The 16,775-nt window shown below is 44.5% G+C and overlaps 2 protein-coding genes across 2 annotated transcripts; both read left to right on the top strand.

The window, feature by feature from the left end:
- The first annotated feature begins 1,059 nt into the window (after nt 1-1,059).
- On the top strand, nt 1,060-4,864 carry cbln18 (cerebellin 18). Its single transcript, XM_048981086.1, has 5 exons — nt 1,060-1,190; nt 1,915-2,020; nt 2,397-2,576; nt 3,125-3,265; nt 3,961-4,864. Exons 2-5 carry the CDS (start codon nt 1,915-1,917, stop codon nt 4,254-4,256), a joined length of 723 nt encoding a protein of 240 aa, XP_048837043.1. The 5' UTR covers nt 1,060-1,190; the 3' UTR covers nt 4,257-4,864.
- A 4,836-nt stretch (nt 4,865-9,700) lies between these two features.
- Nucleotides 9,701-16,617, top strand: tagln (transgelin). The gene is made up of 5 exons (XM_048981088.1): nt 9,701-9,906; nt 14,439-14,630; nt 14,903-15,074; nt 15,366-15,468; nt 15,798-16,617. Exons 2-5 carry the CDS (start codon nt 14,451-14,453, stop codon nt 15,940-15,942), a joined length of 600 nt encoding a protein of 199 aa, XP_048837045.1. The 5' UTR covers nt 9,701-9,906; nt 14,439-14,450; the 3' UTR covers nt 15,943-16,617.
- The last annotated feature ends 158 nt before the right edge of the window (nt 16,618-16,775 follow it).

Raw genomic sequence — 16,775 nt, 5'->3', positions numbered from 1 at the left:
CTGCTGGTGCAGGCCATGATGGTTATAGCACGGTATTTTCATGCACTGTAGCACCTAGAATAAGGTGATATGTAAAAATGTCCAGTGAGATGCAGTGCCATGGGTTAAAATGCACTGGTGATGAGAAAGGTCAGAGGTGAACAGCCAGACATGTTAAGACTAACAATATGGCCACAAGTGCCAAAATGACGGCTCGCAGAAAGGTATCTCTCAACACACAAGGCATCAGATCCTGCTAGAATTCTGGAGGCAAAAAGGTGGTCCTTCGTCTAAACCCAGTATAAATATTACCCTGTCTTATCCTTCGAACAGGCTAATTAACCTCCATTTTAGACACATCGCATCAGATAAGATCATTATGAGGAAATTGCCAATAAAATGGATAGAATATATACAAGAATACTGTATCTGGGATAAGCTCCAGACCCCCCCCCCCCCACCCCCCACCCCGTGAGCTTGAACAGGGCATGCAGTTACAGAAAATGGATGGATGGATGGATTACTTCTTCATGGAGAGGCAGTGATAGCATCTTCTGAATTATAAGTTGTTGAATTATAACTGGGACACGGGTACAGGCAGCGTCTCATGTTTCACTAATGGCTTTGGGACACAGCAGCGGAGAGAGAAGACGACGACCCAACATTGGAAACCAGACAACACTCGATACCTTCCCAAAAGTAGGTCCCCTTTTTGACGGGTTGGTATCACCTGTCAGCGTGTTTACAGTGAAGTGCACGGCTAACAGGTTGGTCAGAAAGCGCCCGATTTCTCGGCACAATAAAGATGCGATAGGATAGGAGACAATAAGAGGAGGATTCAGGTATAAAACATGACACCTGTGACATATTAAAAGTAGTGTGACTTTGAAAAGAGGTTCCTGAGAGACTAGATATTATAACCCATTTATTAGATATGTCAGTGATATCTGGTCCTGCACATCAGATGTCCTGGATCTGGGATTAGGAGAGAGATAGAGAATGAGTCATTACTGCTGTCGGTCGCCTTTATAAGTGGTTCATCTCCCATCGCCAGGTGGGGGGGGGGGGGGGGGGGGGTGGGGCTGCTTCTGGAACTCAAAAACCCAACCATCCCAAGCCAGAATCTGCATGGAGTGGGAATAGAACACGCTTGCTGTTGGGTTCCCTGGGTCTGTGAGAAGGAGGAGAGTTTGGCTGCCGCCATCGACACAGTGAGTACAGACAGACGCAGCTGGTCTCCATGACGCCGAGAAGCGATTGTCCGGTGTCTTCCTGACGGATGTGAATCTCTTTCCCTTTTTCCGTTTTGCTTGCTTCCCTGTGGAGCGCGTGGTTCTCTGTCTGGAGTCTCCAAAAATGCAGAACATCTACTGATGAGCTCATTTGAGACCTCAGACCAACTTCATTCACAATCCCATTCATTGAAAGTCGAGATGTTAAATAATTAAAAAGGGGGGAATTAAATATGTCAGCAATACATACACAACACTCACTTCTCAGATTTATGCAATGTCAGTATGAAATGAATTACGACCCTTTTCAATATTATTAAATTGTATTTGATAATGAGTTTGGGGTTGTAGAAGGAGAGTTGGGTGGATGGGAAGGCAGTTCACTCCAGGCAGACACACATTTTATTTAAACATCTCAATTAACCTAAAAGCCTGCGTTTGAATCCCCATGCCAGGAGTAAAAATCTAATTTAATCTAAAAAATATTTTATTGAGAGATAAACTCAATAAACTATTTGCATATTTAAAAAGTATTTGTTTGTCATTGTCAGACGCAGTATGGACAGGAATAGTGGAATAAAGCACTCAGTGGCAGTGATGTTAACAGCCGCAATGCTGATTTGTTTTCAACAAAATACATTTTAAATTGCATCATTTTATGGGGAGCACGAACTATTTTCTATCCATCTATTCATGTTCCAAGATGATGAAAAATCTGGCTGCGATGTCTGCTTTTCGCCATTTGGGGGTGCTGTTTCTCTGTGTCGGAGTTCAAGCCTTCAGTTTTGACTTGATGCGAGACTCTGCGGGTAAGACCAGTCACTTTGAACGAAGCGTGACCGTGACATGTCTGAGCGTCCTTTTATCAGCATGCCTTATCTAGCATGGAGTATGTTTGATATTTTTAACCTTTCCACTATAAATCATGTTGTGTCTCATTCTTTTTTTAACCACAATTTCTCTGCTTTGTAATTCTTAATGTTTGACACAACCTTCCCTTATTTCCTTCCACTTCATAATTTTTTCACTCTTACCTCACTTCAGTCTCTTGCATCTCATTGTTAACATATTCATATCTAAGCCCTCCGTAGGCTTTCATTATCACGAAGATGCTCTTGGTCAAAAATAAAAGCAGACCCTCGCGCTAATATACCGCAGTGTAACTCCAGTCCCTCTGTTTCTCAGTGGGCTGGCATGGAGAGCTCCCATGTGGACAATGGGCCTGTGACTGTATCTTCAGGCGTCAGACGGGGTGCTGTTGTGTGGCTAACAGGTTCTACCAGATAGAGGAAGAGACCTTCAAGAACCTGGTAGAGATCTGGGACAGCATCACCCATCTGAGCAGCGATATCGGCACGGTCATAGGTACGTCACAAGAGTCCTGTGCCTGAGGTCAGTGCCGGGAAGCTTACTTTTAAAATGTAACAAGTTACAGATTAACCTGTTAAAGTGTAATAAGGATTAAGGATTAAGGATTTGTTTCTGATCGATAAAAAAGTAATGTAACATTACATTTCATTACTTTGTGATACTTTTGTAACAAATACTTTAAAACGGTGCTGACCCACGTTGTCTGGAAATATGCCAAAAGAAGTAATTTCCGCTCGGCAGAAAACATGCAGAGCAACAAAATGAATGTTGTAGTCTATACATAAGCTTTGTATCAGAAAGAATATATTCAGAGGCAACCCCTTTGTAATCACCAACATTTCGATTACTAACTGTAATTGTTACATATTTTTTCTCAGTACCTGTAACATATTACATTCATTCACATTTATTAAACGCTGTTACATGTAACCAGTTACTCTCCAGCACTGTCTGAGGCTACATGATCCTGTATTTGTAATGGCCGCCCTGAATTCTGCAACCTATCATTGGCTTACACACCTGTCACTCACCCTTCCCCCCAGATGGAATGAGGGTAGCATTTACGGCGACGATGCGTCCCCCCCTCTACCCCGAACGCTGTTTTGGCCCCTTCACCCGCAACGTGCCCATTCCCTACAGCATCATCGCCCTCAATGATGGCAACGCATACAATCCTTCGTTGGGTAAGAGAAACCAGCAGAGTTAAAAGGAGCGTCTTACCGGTATTTATCCTCCAGCTGAAACCACTGAGTCCTTTTAGAGTCGTATATCAAACAGAGGATACTTTCTATTACTATGACAAGAGTGATCAGTGCTCCGAAATTGACTCTTAAATTACCATTCAAGTACCACACAGATTTTTATTTTTTTTTTCCACTTAAACTGACTGGTTTGATTTACGTCGCTTTACTGGATCCCGACAGCAATCCAGTCAAAATAATGATTATGTGGTGCACATGATTAACACATAATTGAAGATTGTGTCACGGACGGCTATTTTAAATTGTTCGGAATTGTTTTGCAGCAGACCATTCAGTCCCGAAAGTGTAACAAAAAAATCTCCACCGCACATCCTATACTGTAACTATAATCTATTACTGCACATGGCAGCCCATACAGCTCGTGCCCGTTTAGGCAACTGTATATATATTTTTGCTTGTTTTTAAATTGTATTTCTCTCTGTGTCTTTATCCATGTCTAAATTGTTGGGTTGTCAATGTTTAAATATGATATTTATATCCTACTGAACACGGATTTTCTTGTACTATGATCAACAAGATCGTACCTGCATCCCAGTCTATGACCCATGTACTATGCAGCTGAAGAAGATAATAGACATACTCTGCCTTTTCCTGTTGTTCTCCTCGTCGGTCTCCAGGCACTTTCACGGCGCAGCGTGCCGGCCTCTACTCCTTCGCCTTCACCACCTACTCCGACATCGTGACTGCAGGGCTGAGACTCTACCACATGGTGCAGCTGATGAAGAACGGCGAGGCCGTGACCGGGGTGTGGGAAGACAACAGGGAGGATGCAGAAGATAGCGCCACCCAAACGATCCTCCTGCAACTGCAGACCGGAGATCAGGTCTATGTCGAGCTCGTGTCCGGGAGGTACATCTGCAACGACCACAACCAGCACAACACCTTCTCCGGGTACCTGCTGTACATCTTCTAGGAGGACCTTGGACCCCCAAAATTAAACCCCCCCCCCCCCCAGCCAAGCAGTCTGGCACCACTGAACACCAAGATGCACATACTGATGCTGTATGTTCCTGAATCCAAGACAGAGAATGAAACACTGAAGGACTGACGATATGTTATGTCATTCAAAGCAAAAAACAAATGACTCATTCATATTGTAGGATAACTTAGGCTAGGAAGGTTTTCTTAACCGTTAACAAGAATATTAAAATCACACAAAATCACACATCCCACCGCAGATATGATTATACAATCAATGAAATACTCATACTTACAGTAAATGATTCATTTTCACTAAGACAGTTCTCAACCACGTCAGCCATAACTTTTCTTAGTGCTACCACTCAGCATACAGTTTCTGTAACTGACAAAATTGTAAAAATGTTCCTAAGATAGATGCGCTTGGATTGAATGAAGAAAATTAGAGGGATTGGATAGCAGCAACCTGATGAGTCATACCAAACCTGAATACTACAATAAAGGTCATTTTTGTTGCAAGCATGAGTTGTTAAATTGCTAAAAACAGACTTCAGATGTTTGACATCGTACGGTAGCACTTGGAAATAAATGACATGTATTGAATGAATTTCCACATTTCCTTGAGAAAATCTTACTCATTCATTGGTACTTTTTAACATGGTTTGGAGTTGGAACTGAGGTTTTGTGGGTTTCAATCCCAAACCTTCTGGGTCCAGTAATGTGTAGGAAAATGTTTTAGTTGATGTCAGTGCTAAGGCAGACGTCACCAAACACAGATTCGACCCAGGGCTGCATTTTCATTTATTCGCAGTAAAGCCGTCGCACTACAGGTTGGCCTTTTCTTCTGAAGATAATCAGATGGATTCGTAGCAGACAGACAAACACTTCGGTCACAAGTTTACTTCTTTATCCACCGCATCACATAAACCCCTATTTTCTTTTCCTCTGAACCACTGTTCTAGAAATTCATAAAAGAACCTGTTAAAATTTTTACCGCCAGCAATAGCTGAAGTGAACGAGGCTGACAGCCCCATTCGAAGATCCAAATTAATTTTCTCTCTGGCTATATCTTGTAATTCAAACTCAACACACTTGCTAGATGACATGAGTACCAGCATACGGAAAACATGTAAACATGCTCAACAAGAATTGTGGTGGAGACGCTGTAACTGGAGCCGGCTGGGGTAAGGGTCACGGTTTATAGTCTGTTTGGAGAGACGAAGAGGAATAAACACAGAAATTCTTCCCATTCTTCCACCCAATGCCCCCCACCCTCTTTCAGGCTCCGCCCAAGCTGTACCTACGGAAAAGCCTAGATATGACGCAAATGACATACCACCTCACAAACTAATACAGCGAATAGACTCACACCATGTGTAACTCATAACACGGGAGGCGTAATCAAATAGCCCTCGCTCACGTATCTAGAGGAACGTTCCCCCACAAGAGAGATTTACCAACGTATTCTACAGATGCAAAGCACCTTCACGTCCAGCAGGGGGCGTGCCGGGTGCTGCGCTTATGTAGTAATGAGACAGACCACAGAGGAACACGGTTTCTCATCAACGAGTAAAGAGATACTATCAGCTCTCATATCTCTGCTGCGGACCAGGATTGACAGAAGAATGCAGGGGCCATTCAGGGTTAAACAAATGCCTCTTAGGGTGAGTACAGCATCACCTACACATGTCCGAATCTCATTTGACATGCCATCACTCCGTCGTCATGGGGATGCCTTAAGGGTCAGGCAATGACATCATCATTATGCAGACAGAGGGGGCTGGCAAAAAAAACTGCCAATTCCTTACTTGGGAAGGTGTGAGTTTCTAGGGAGGCGTCTTGGGAAGACAAAAAAAAGTAGAATCAGAAAAGACAATGTGTTACACTGCAGCGAAAAACACATACAGACTGGCTGCAAGTACAACAGATAAAAAAGTAGAGAAAAAATTATAGAAATTCTGTGGTATGACAAATCTGGCAGTTATTTGAAAGTATATAAAAAACTTAGCCGCAGCTAATTTAACGGCAGTGGAAAAAAGTAATAATTTAAATATAATAAAAAAAAAAAATCATGGAACTTCAGATGCATCCAAAGAGTAGAGTTATGTGCAGGGGGGTAATACCACCGTCCATCGATATTCTATGACGTTATATAATTTAAATTCTATAATTAAAATTGCAGTTTAACCACAAAGAAATAGATAATGGGACTTGCCAAAGAAGCCACTGACCGTGAGGGATAAACACACATTTTCAGCAGAAAAACAGAAGGGGTTTCTTGAAACATTCAACCAAAGTGTCATTCATTGACTTCCTCTAATCCTTATTGGGGGGGAAAGGGCACACGCACAGATGATTTAAAAAAAAATAATTTTTTTTTACAAAATCAGATGAAGGAAAACCCTTATCCCAACAATCACAGGCATCTGTATAAACCAGTGTTTCCTAATCCGGTCCTCGGCGACCCACAGGCAATCCTTGTTTTGCTCCCTAGGGAGCAAAAATGTGGGCTCTCTGGCAGGGAGCCAGGAGGGAGCAAAAATATGGACCGGCTATGGGTCCCCAAGGACCGAGTTGGGAAACACTGGTTTAAACAACAATAAGGGAGGTACTTTGCAGCGTGGTAAACACACTAACTTCTCATTGCACTGTCAGGTATATGATTTGTACTGTGTACAAAAGAACAAACTTATCCATCCATCCATCCATCCATCCATCTTCTAGCTGCTTCTCCTGGTTTGGTCACTGGGATTCCTGGTGCTTATCCTAGGCAACATAAAGCACAAGGCTGGGGTATACCCTACATGGGATATGAGCTGACTATATACTATATATAGTCAGCAAGTACATATGGAGCTGGTCAGGGGCCCAGCCTAAGGGGCCCCAAGCCTCATGCCCTGTGTTTCCTGCAATAGGTGCCACATTCACCACAACCTTAGTGTGTGGATGGATGGAAAATACTTTGACCCTTTAATTCCTATAATTTGGTGCTAATTTGCAACACAATTACAATGCATTACAATTACAATCGCAGCACACCTTCCAGTGGCATTTCTTCTAGTGTCACTGCCATTGAACCAGGTGGCAGGAAGACATAAGCAACGCAAAGCAACCGACAGTGCAAAGCTCACAGGCATGGTGTTCGACAACAAAGCAACTATTTTAAACATGTAACCATTCACCCACCCGGAAACCGCAGTGAGCCTGGAGCTTATCTCAGGAAACAGAGGACACCATGCAGGGGAGCACCGCAGATGGTACAGGACGGTGCACACTCACACACCATCTCTCTATCCGCGATTCAGAGACACCTATAAGCTTTGGACTGCAGAAGGAAACCCCAGCAGTATGGGAGAAACATCTTATATACATACAGTACAGAGCGAGAGTCTTAGCCAGCCTAAGGAAACTTTATCTGGGAAGTAGCTGTATATTTGCTCTGAACAAAAACACAAATTAACATCAGAACATAATGTAAATTAAGAGTAACGTGATTAAAAACAAAAACTTTCAGGAATTTCTTCTATTCTCCAAAAAGTGACTGATATCTTGGATGACTACGACTAGCAGAGCAGAGCTTTGGTTCCCAAACCTCTCCTCAGGGGCACCTCAGGCATTCCATGAATCCGTGTGGTCATCAGCAGCTGCCCACTTAACTAATCAAATAAAATATTTCAAAGAAGCCATTGAGTTATTGATCAGCCATACAAGGGAGGCTAGTGGTTCAGTCAACATGGCTGTATTTGAGAAATTGAATGATTGCAGCCAATACTAGTGACTTTCGGAGGGGTTTTGAAACGACTAGCACGCTTGACACACTTTTAGAGACGCAATGTCATATTTTTACACCAACAAGATGATCAGTATCTTTCACGGCCTGTGACTTTTGACACGGTATGTATTCGGCAAACGTTAACAGGACGATTTAAAATAGTGGGAAGGCTATATAACATTCTCATGTTGTTTATTATTACTCATTTATTACAACTGGCATTTTGGTTCACAGCTGTAGCACCCAAGCAGAACTTTATAGCCACTACAGAATTAATGTTTTGACCCAAGCACTGGCATCAGGCTATAACAAACCAACCTTAGAACTTCTGGGAGATGTTCAGAGGAAGAGTAAGAAGTGGGGGGGGGGGGGGGGTGAGAAGGAGGAAATAAAGCAGACGCAGTGTGGGGGTGGGAGATAAAGCTGAAAAAGCTCACAAATATGGCACTGGACTCTGGAGGGTAGCGGTCATCCTTAGGGAATTTCTAACTGGCAGTGACACAGGCGCAGTGCGTCTCTCCCTCTCCCTGTCATATACACACAAGCACACACCGAGACACAGGCCCAAGCGGGCGTCCTGGACATAAAAGGGCCGGCCTAGTGCTGGGACAAGCTTCCGTACTCATTCATCATGACCAGCTCGCTCTCTCTGTTCCCCATCTTACAAATCTCCCTGCTCAACTTCTCCTCCACTGTTTCACATCTCAGCCCTTCGAAAAGGTCACCAAGCTCCTTCATATGATCGCCCTGCCCATTAGTAATAGCTAATTTAAATTAATATGTCAGTCGATATAAATGTAATATGTCAGTGCAGGCAAGCAAAGGTTAACCAGAATGAGGCTTAACTAGTGGAACAAATAACCTACTGATCTGCAGAAGAAACAAATACTATAATCAATGTCTGTTACCACACGGTGTACTGTGCAAAAGTCTTAGTCAGTCAAAGGAAATGCTTAAAGCTATTTATCTGGGTAGCAAGTGCATATGTGCTCAGAACAAAAACACAATTTACATTACAAAACATGCAAATTTAGAATAACACAACGCAAACTACCAGACATTTCCTCTCCAAAGTTCTCCAAAAGTTACTGATGTCTTGTAAGATGGCTAGAAGATCATTTAAACATAATTTCTTTTGACTGCCTAAGACTTCTGCACAATACTGTAAGTGAAAACACACACACACACGCACGCACGCACGCGCACGCACGCACGCGCACACACACACACACACACACACACACACACACACACACACACGCACACACACACACACACACACACACACACACACACACACGTGTAATATGGAAAAGAGCTGAACAGAAGTAATAGCAGCTTTATGCTCATCAATATCCCCCAACAACCTTTCCAGGTCTTTCCCCAAAAGCCACCCATCCCTCCCCCTCTCTCTCCTGCAGACGAAGTGGTACAATGAGGTATTTGGAAAATGCGTCAAGTTGACCAAAGCAAGCCTTTTGGCTCTGCGCTTCTGACTTCCCGTCCTCTTCCCAAATAAGGAGTCACTTTTTAACAGGGAGGAAAAAAAGGGGGGAGACAGGCTGAATGTAGAGGAATAGGTAGACAGAAGGAGGGACAGAGGAGAGAGAAAGAGGGCGGGGGGGGGACAAACAGGGGGAGGCCTTGCCCTTTTAAGGCTGTAATTTCCTTTCTCTCTCTCTCTTTCCAGACAAACTCAGCGCGGTGAAGTCATTGTAGCTCATCTGCACTTTTTAAATCGGCACTCCTAAAGGAAGGACTCTGCACTCAGCTTGGAGCGAGCGTGAGCATAACCAGCGAACCTGCACACGTCCGACGAGCCTCTGCCCGCCTGCGTTCCACGCCCTCAACCTTTCACTCTCCCTCCGCAAAAGTGAGTACGCGCCTTGTTTAGTGGCCAACACTGGGGTTCCGCCGACCGCGACGCCGTGGGATTGCGCAGAGAGAGATCCCACGCAAGCTGCGACACGTTGTGTTTGGATTGTATCAGACTTAACGGCTTCGTAGAGTTACCTCTTTCCAGGTAACTGGACTAACTGTCAGGGCTAACAGAAGGGCGTCGCTTACAGTCTACAAGCTGTTAAAGATAGAACTTCCTCCTAGTGCGTAGTAGAGGTGCAATTCACTTCCACATCCATAGTCATCTGCTGAACTCTAGTCAAGTATTTGTATGTAACTATATCTTCGATGATACCTGCTGCTCAATCCTTCATGTGGTGTATTTTTCTGCTAAGATACTTGTTTACATAGACATGTGGATGTGGTGGTATGTATGTATATTTGGTGTGGAGATTTTTGTTATTGTGGCTTTGTTGGTTTGACACAAGATGGACGCTGCTGGTGTGTAAACCTTAACAAACAAACGTGCCAATGGAACCCTTGTCAGCAGGATTATTTGGTCATGCAATGTAATGCCATAAATGGTCTGTTAATTGCACATCGTTGGTTTGGAAAGGTGCCTTTCCCAAGGCAGACACTATTGAGTATGACAAATAGAGGCAGACACTCACAGCCACACACAAACACACATACACACACACATACAGAGAAAAGAACAATGAAACTGAAAAACAAAGGCACGCATGGACACAAATATGTATTCTTATTTACAAGTACAAAGGTAAGGAGATCAACACAACAGACCTCACAGTTTTGAAAACCTGCTGTTATCTTATCTAATGATTCTCTTAGGCACCAATGAAGAGACGGCAGAATTGGATCTAGCTTCTAGCAATGAGCGGCTACACGTAACAGCGTCTGTAGCAAAAGGCACAGGAACATGGTTTTCGACGTCAGTCTGAAGCTGAGTGCCGTCAGCTACATTTGCGTTTGTGACGAGGTCATGAGCTACCTCAGTTTGACTGCTCTGTTACAACCACTGAACCTATAAAATGTAAAGAATGTCCAGTAACACAATGTTATTGGAGAGTTTCCTGAAAATAGAGGGTGTTTCAATTACCATGAAACATCTTGTTCTCACTCAGAAGAATGTTACACCAGGTCCTCCCCACCCGCCGTCCATCAGTCACGAGATGAAACCTTTGCTTTGTTCATTGATTGATTTATTCCTAAGAGACATATTCCTCCATGAAGTCTAATTCAGGGACAGAGAGAGACGGACGGAGTACGAGACCAATTTAACCTCACACCTCAATTTCCTCTGCCCTGACTTGCTGGTGTAACTTCTACAGCTTCTGATGCCATCCTAGAGACTGGGGCGAGGCCAAAACCAACAAGATATCAGCTATCTCAAAGACTTCTACATTCCCACTGCGGCCTGGGGCACAGCTCCCACTGAGTGGCAGGTCCACCAAGGAGATCGTTAGCATAAGGCAGCCGGGACAGCAGCCGTAGCTGGTTCGGGCAGATTCTTACTGCATGTAAACTGATATGCAGTGACGCCTGCAGTGATCTAAGGGTATGACTGTAATTGTGAAGGCACTTTCTTGAGACTTGGTGCCCAGTAAAGTTCCGTTTACCCATAGAGCCTCATTGTGCTGCTCCAGTTGTGTCATACTGCCACTGGTATTATTGGGTAGCTAGGAGTGCAGAAGCTGCTCCCTGCATTCTAACCGCAGTTCTGACATACAGCTGGCTGTTCTGCGAAGGGGGTGGGGGGGGTGTAAAACAACTGGCGACAAGCGTGGGCTAGAAAAGTAATAAGATCTGCCTGCGATGCTCTGGCCTGCATGGCGAGTTTTGTGCAAAGAATACCATGTTTTGATCAGAGATGGAAATTTCAGGGCCAGAAAGTAAAAATCCAGACCATGATTTTGTTTCAACCAAAAAGCTGAGTTCTCTGTGACTGTAATTCAACTGGTTGGTTGAAAGTAAATCAAGGTCTGGATTTTTACTTTCTGAACCTGGATTGTTAAGGGAATAGTGGCAGATATGTCGGCCCGAAGAATTTAAGCAGATGGCTGTTCTTTATGTTGGGTCTGTCAGAGCTGTAAAGCCTGTGTCTCTGGAAGTGAATTCTTTGCTAATGATGTGATGTTGGATGATAGGGCGCGTGTGTGTGTGGTGGTGGGGGGGGGGGGGGGTAGATCGGGGAGGATACTGCTTAGGGCAGCCGGTCGGTGGATGGCGTAATCCACTGAACAACAGGAAGTGGGGCTGAGACACAAGAACAGGGCGATGCCAAAAACCAAGCCGGGGAATGAGAGCACCACGCAGTGGAAAGGGTGGAGTGTAAAGATGGGTGTTTCTTTTTCTTGTTTGATTATTAGCTCTCAGAAGATTTTAAAGGGCTGCTATTTCAAGCTCCAGGTTTGGGCTGGGTTACTGTTTCACCGTAATGGTCTGTCAGTGCGTCCACAAGTCACCGGTTACAGACATGCTGAAGATTATGTCCCTGAGAGGTCATGTGTAGGTTCTTCCTTGGAAATGACAGACTGTGAGTAATGTGCATGTAAATTCCTGGGTCAACAATCCCCTTTACGCGTCGCTACCAACCCAAGTTTGTTTCACAGCCATGTTAATCCAATTATCCGGCCATGTTAACAAATACTAGAAAATTCAACTCCACCTAGTTTAAAAAAAAATGCTAAAATTAACAGCCATACACATGTTTTCTGGGCACATTTGCAAGAAATTTCTGCAATTAGGTTCACAAATTAGCGCATGAAAATTCAAACAGCACATTTCAGAGACCGTTATCGTTCCTAAAACAGGATGTTGCTGGACGTTGCTATGAAACACCTTTTCAAAGGAAGACAACAATCACACATAGCGAGAAACACAACAGTCATAGTCGTGCTGCCTACGTTTACACGCAGGATGCTGTATTTGGCTTCTAAGAAACTGATGAGAAGCTGAGTGAAGAAAAGGGCAGGGCGGGATTCAAGTTTGGTTCTGAATTTCCTCTGCAGAAAGTATTCAAACTTACAACCGCAAAAAAGAAAATATCTCAGGGTTTTTGCCAGTTGACACCTCTCACTAAAATGCTGCAGTGGGTGACGTGACATTACAGGAGGAGAAGGAGAGACGTACATTGACAAGTGAGTGGGAGGCGGCCTGTGCTCAGGGACTGTGGGATCATGTGGCTGATTCGAAAGGCTGGAGGCAGCAGTTCCAGAGCCATGCAGCACAGCACTTGGGGAAAAAAATCAATGTGCGCAGCATGTTTCAGCTTCTTCTCATGACCCAGCAATGGTGGCAGAAACTATAACCTTTGACCCCCGACTTCCCCCTCAGGTCCAGAAAGTCGTGGTGTATTGACGTCAAGATGGCCCAGGTGACAGCGTTGCCGGGATCTGTGTGTGTGTGTGTGTTTGTGCCTTCCACTGAGCCTCGCGTTAGCCGATGGAGGTGTTGGTGTGTGTGTGTGTGTGTGTGTGTGTGTGTGTGCCTGACCTCCCGCCACGCTGAACACTGAACCACCCGCCTACCTTAAAACCTCTAGATGGCCTGAACTGAATTACAAATATTTCTGGCCATCTAAGCTATTTCCTCCATTCACTCAGCGACACTGGCTGGGGGGTACAGAGGCTGGTGAAACACTACGCACTTTCACACGTTTTGCCCATGCATGTGGCCCCATATCTGGCATGCAAGTGCATGATTTAAAGAGTTATTCATTACAGTGGCTTCTAACTATAAACATATTATTAAAATTAATGTGCGGCAGGGTTATACATGGAACAGATAGTCAGTCAACAAGTGCGGTTTATGCTGATTAAAAAGCGATGGAATTGAAAGCAATTACTGTTCCATTTTACATTTTAAATCAGTGTAAAATACTTTCAGATAAGATTAAAGGTAAATCATCATTTAAAATGAGTTGCTACCTTTGGTACATAGAGAACAATCCATTTTACCTCTAATGCCTTTTACACTTAACCAAATATAACTATAGAAAATTCACTTATTCATGACTCAGACTTTGCTAAAATCCACACCTCGTCATATAGCAGAAAGCATGAACTTCGGCCATCAAACACAAACAAGCATGTGACACAGATCGGGAGACTCCCAGTAGGCAAAGCAACTGAACACCTTTGCATAGCAATGTTATTGTAATTCGTCAGAGGACAAGAGAGCGGAAAGTATGCCAGCTGGGTTGCGAATGAGGCTCTAACCAGGCATGTGGTTTTTCCGATAGCATGAATTGACGTGTCCCACCAAAGAGCATTACAGTCAGTGCTGGAGGGCAAGGTCACAGCGGGGCTTCTCAGTCTCTGTTAAAAAAAAATAAAAAACAAAGCAAAGTGATTAGATTTGGTTCTCTGGGATAAGCATGCGATAACGTTTTGGGGCCCTCCAGTACTAACTTTTTATGCAAGCGATGCAGATCACCTGCCAATCAGAAAATAAAGAAATAAAATGTTTGAGCCAATGAAAATGTTTTAATTCTCCTGTTTTTGTTTTTTTTTTAACCCTTCCGCCGAACTTGCTGACCGACAGCCAGCACCAGCCATGGCTAACAAAGGTCCCTCATACGGCCTGAGCCGCGAGGTGCAGGGAAAGATAGACAAGAAGTACGACCCAGAGCTGGAAGAGCGACTGGTGCAATGGATCATGGCCCAGTGCGGGAGCGGAGTGGGTCACCCAGAGGCTGGCAAAACTGGTTTCCAGGCCTGGTTAAAGGATGGCTGTGTAAGTAGCAAGTAGCTGTTGAGGCACCACGTAGCAGCTGAATCCCAGTACCTGGAAATCCCAATTTCACCTTCCTTATCATCATGATTAATGATAGAGATGCAGCCTTTCCGCAGTGAGATTCCAGTGATGCAGTAAGAACACACTGGCTCATTACTCCACCTATGCAAATAATTAACCAGCCTTATCACTAGCATTTGTTCTCCCCAATGTGCGTAAATGAGTCTGTCTCTCTCATTCTCACCATACCACACCTACCCGTTTCCTCCCAGGTGCTGGCTGAGCTGATTAATAGCCTATACCCCAGTGACAAGCCCATCAAGAAGATCCAGAGCTCAAGCATGGCCTTCAAGCAGATGGAGCAGGTGTCTCAGTTCCTGGGCGCAGCGGAGCGTTATGGCGTCACCAAGACCGACATGTTCCAGACGGTGGACCTCTGGGAGGGTGAGCGGGCGTCAAGGGCAACTTCGAGTTCTCTAGGCCAGTGTTTCCCAGCCCAGTTCTCAGGGAACCCCGGATAGTCCACGTTTTTGCTTCCTCTCAGCTCCTAGCGCGCCCGCATCAGGTATTGGTGTTCCTGATTGGCTGGGAGCTGGGAGGGAGCAAAAACGTGGACTGTCCCGGGTTGGGAAACACTGGTCTAGGCATTCACTCCAAAACTGGCAAAATACTGTTTTCCCAGATATCCTTGGTACTGGAAATTCATAGTTATTTTGCTGTCATCCCTGATCGCAGGGAAAGACTTGGCAGCAGTTCAGAGGACCCTGGCGGCATTGGGCAGCCTGGCAGTTACTAAGGACGATGGCACTTACCGTGGCGACCCCAACTGGTTTCACAAGTGAGTCATACACCATTCATGTCTTAGATATTGCAACACCATTGCACGAGTGCCAACAGATGAGTTAACATAGGCCATCTCCAACTCCGGCCTGATGTCCAATGTCAGATTTATAAGACAAGTTCCCAATAACCACAACTGGTCGTCATCACAAAAGTCACAATTGTGTCAACAAAACATGAAAAGCTGCAAAATTTTAGGTATGTCAGACAAGCCAATCAGCCTTAAACTACGATGTCCATGCTGAAGGAAAAATACCAAATATTAGCTGTTTAACTACTTCAAATCTGTGTTCTCATAACTCATAATCTTTCACTTCTGCTTGGCAGAAAAGCCCAGGAGAACCGACGGGATTTTACTGAGGATCAGCTGAAGGAGGGCAAGAATGTCATCGGATTGCAGATGGGCTCCAACAAAGGAGCATCCCAGGCCGGCATGACGGGGTATGGCCGACCCCGACAGATTCACAACTGAGCCTCCTCACCACCTCCCAGCAGCCCCTCCCCCACTGGCCCCATCCCATGCTCCTCCCCTCGACCAAAGATTGGACCAACTCCACGCGTTCAGTCTTAACAAATTGGATTGGCTCCTCAAGAACTGTGTGAAGACCAGAAGAAACAGTGAGCGAATAATCTAACCAAACTGCCAACCAGTCAAGAAGAAACACTATGCAAGGATAATGATGACTAAACCATATTTCCCCATCTACATAGTCAACCAAACATTTAAATATGTACATGTTTTTCCAAATCTTAGTGTACACTGTAAATTAAAGCCTTAATTCCAAGTAGCCAGAACACTGCATGCGTTTCTGTTATTATAAAACATCCTCGCCTTATATCAAGTTAACTGAAGTTCAGGCAATCGCAGCGCTGCCACGGATGACCACGTTCATTGGCACGAAGGTCACCATGCAGGTGTTGCTCGTGCCAAATTTACACTCCACGGCTTGGGTCTTGAGACGCAGATCTGCTTCCGTCTATCGAATGTGAGCCTGAGATGATTGGGCTCACTGGGAGAGAAAGCACAGCTCTTCCCCTCCAGAGATTGCAGTCATGGCCATCAGCTCTCCCCACTAATGCCTAGTGTTTTTTGTACATTGTCTAACTAAAAGCAACTTTGAAATAAAAATCAAGATTAATTTTAAAATTAGTCTGAATGCCTGTGTTTTCAGGGGATATTACGATTATTCTATCACCGGCCCCAGTCCCTTTCTCTTGTGCCTTGGCGAGACACACGCTGCAGTCAAAGCCGCAGAAGAGGGGGATCAGTAACCTGACACGTCATCAAAACAGGGAAAACATTCA

The sequence above is a fragment of the Brienomyrus brachyistius genome, chromosome 17 (assembly GCF_023856365.1).
Source record: "Brienomyrus brachyistius isolate T26 chromosome 17, BBRACH_0.4, whole genome shotgun sequence".
Taxonomy (NCBI): Eukaryota; Metazoa; Chordata; class Actinopteri; order Osteoglossiformes; family Mormyridae; genus Brienomyrus; species Brienomyrus brachyistius.
The sequence above is the reverse complement of the archived record's forward strand: the minus strand, read 5'-3'. Positions and strand labels throughout refer to the sequence as shown.

Coding starts and splice junctions, on each gene's coding strand:
- tagln (XM_048981088.1), top strand. CDS start 14,451: ATGGCTAACAAAGGTCCCTCATACGGCCTGAGCCGCGAGGTGCAGGGA. Junction 14,631..14,902: donor CCTGGTTAAAGGATGGCTGT/GTAAGTAGCAAG, acceptor GTTTCCTCCCAG/GTGCTGGCTGAGCTGATTAA. Junction 15,469..15,797: donor GACCCCAACTGGTTTCACAA/GTGAGTCATACA, acceptor TCTGCTTGGCAG/AAAAGCCCAGGAGAACCGAC.
- cbln18 (XM_048981086.1), top strand. CDS start 1,915: ATGATGAAAAATCTGGCTGCGATGTCTGCTTTTCGCCATTTGGGGGTG. Junction 2,021..2,396: donor CTTGATGCGAGACTCTGCGG/GTAAGACCAGTC, acceptor TCTGTTTCTCAG/TGGGCTGGCATGGAGAGCTC. Junction 2,577..3,124: donor CGATATCGGCACGGTCATAG/GTACGTCACAAG, acceptor CCTTCCCCCCAG/ATGGAATGAGGGTAGCATTT.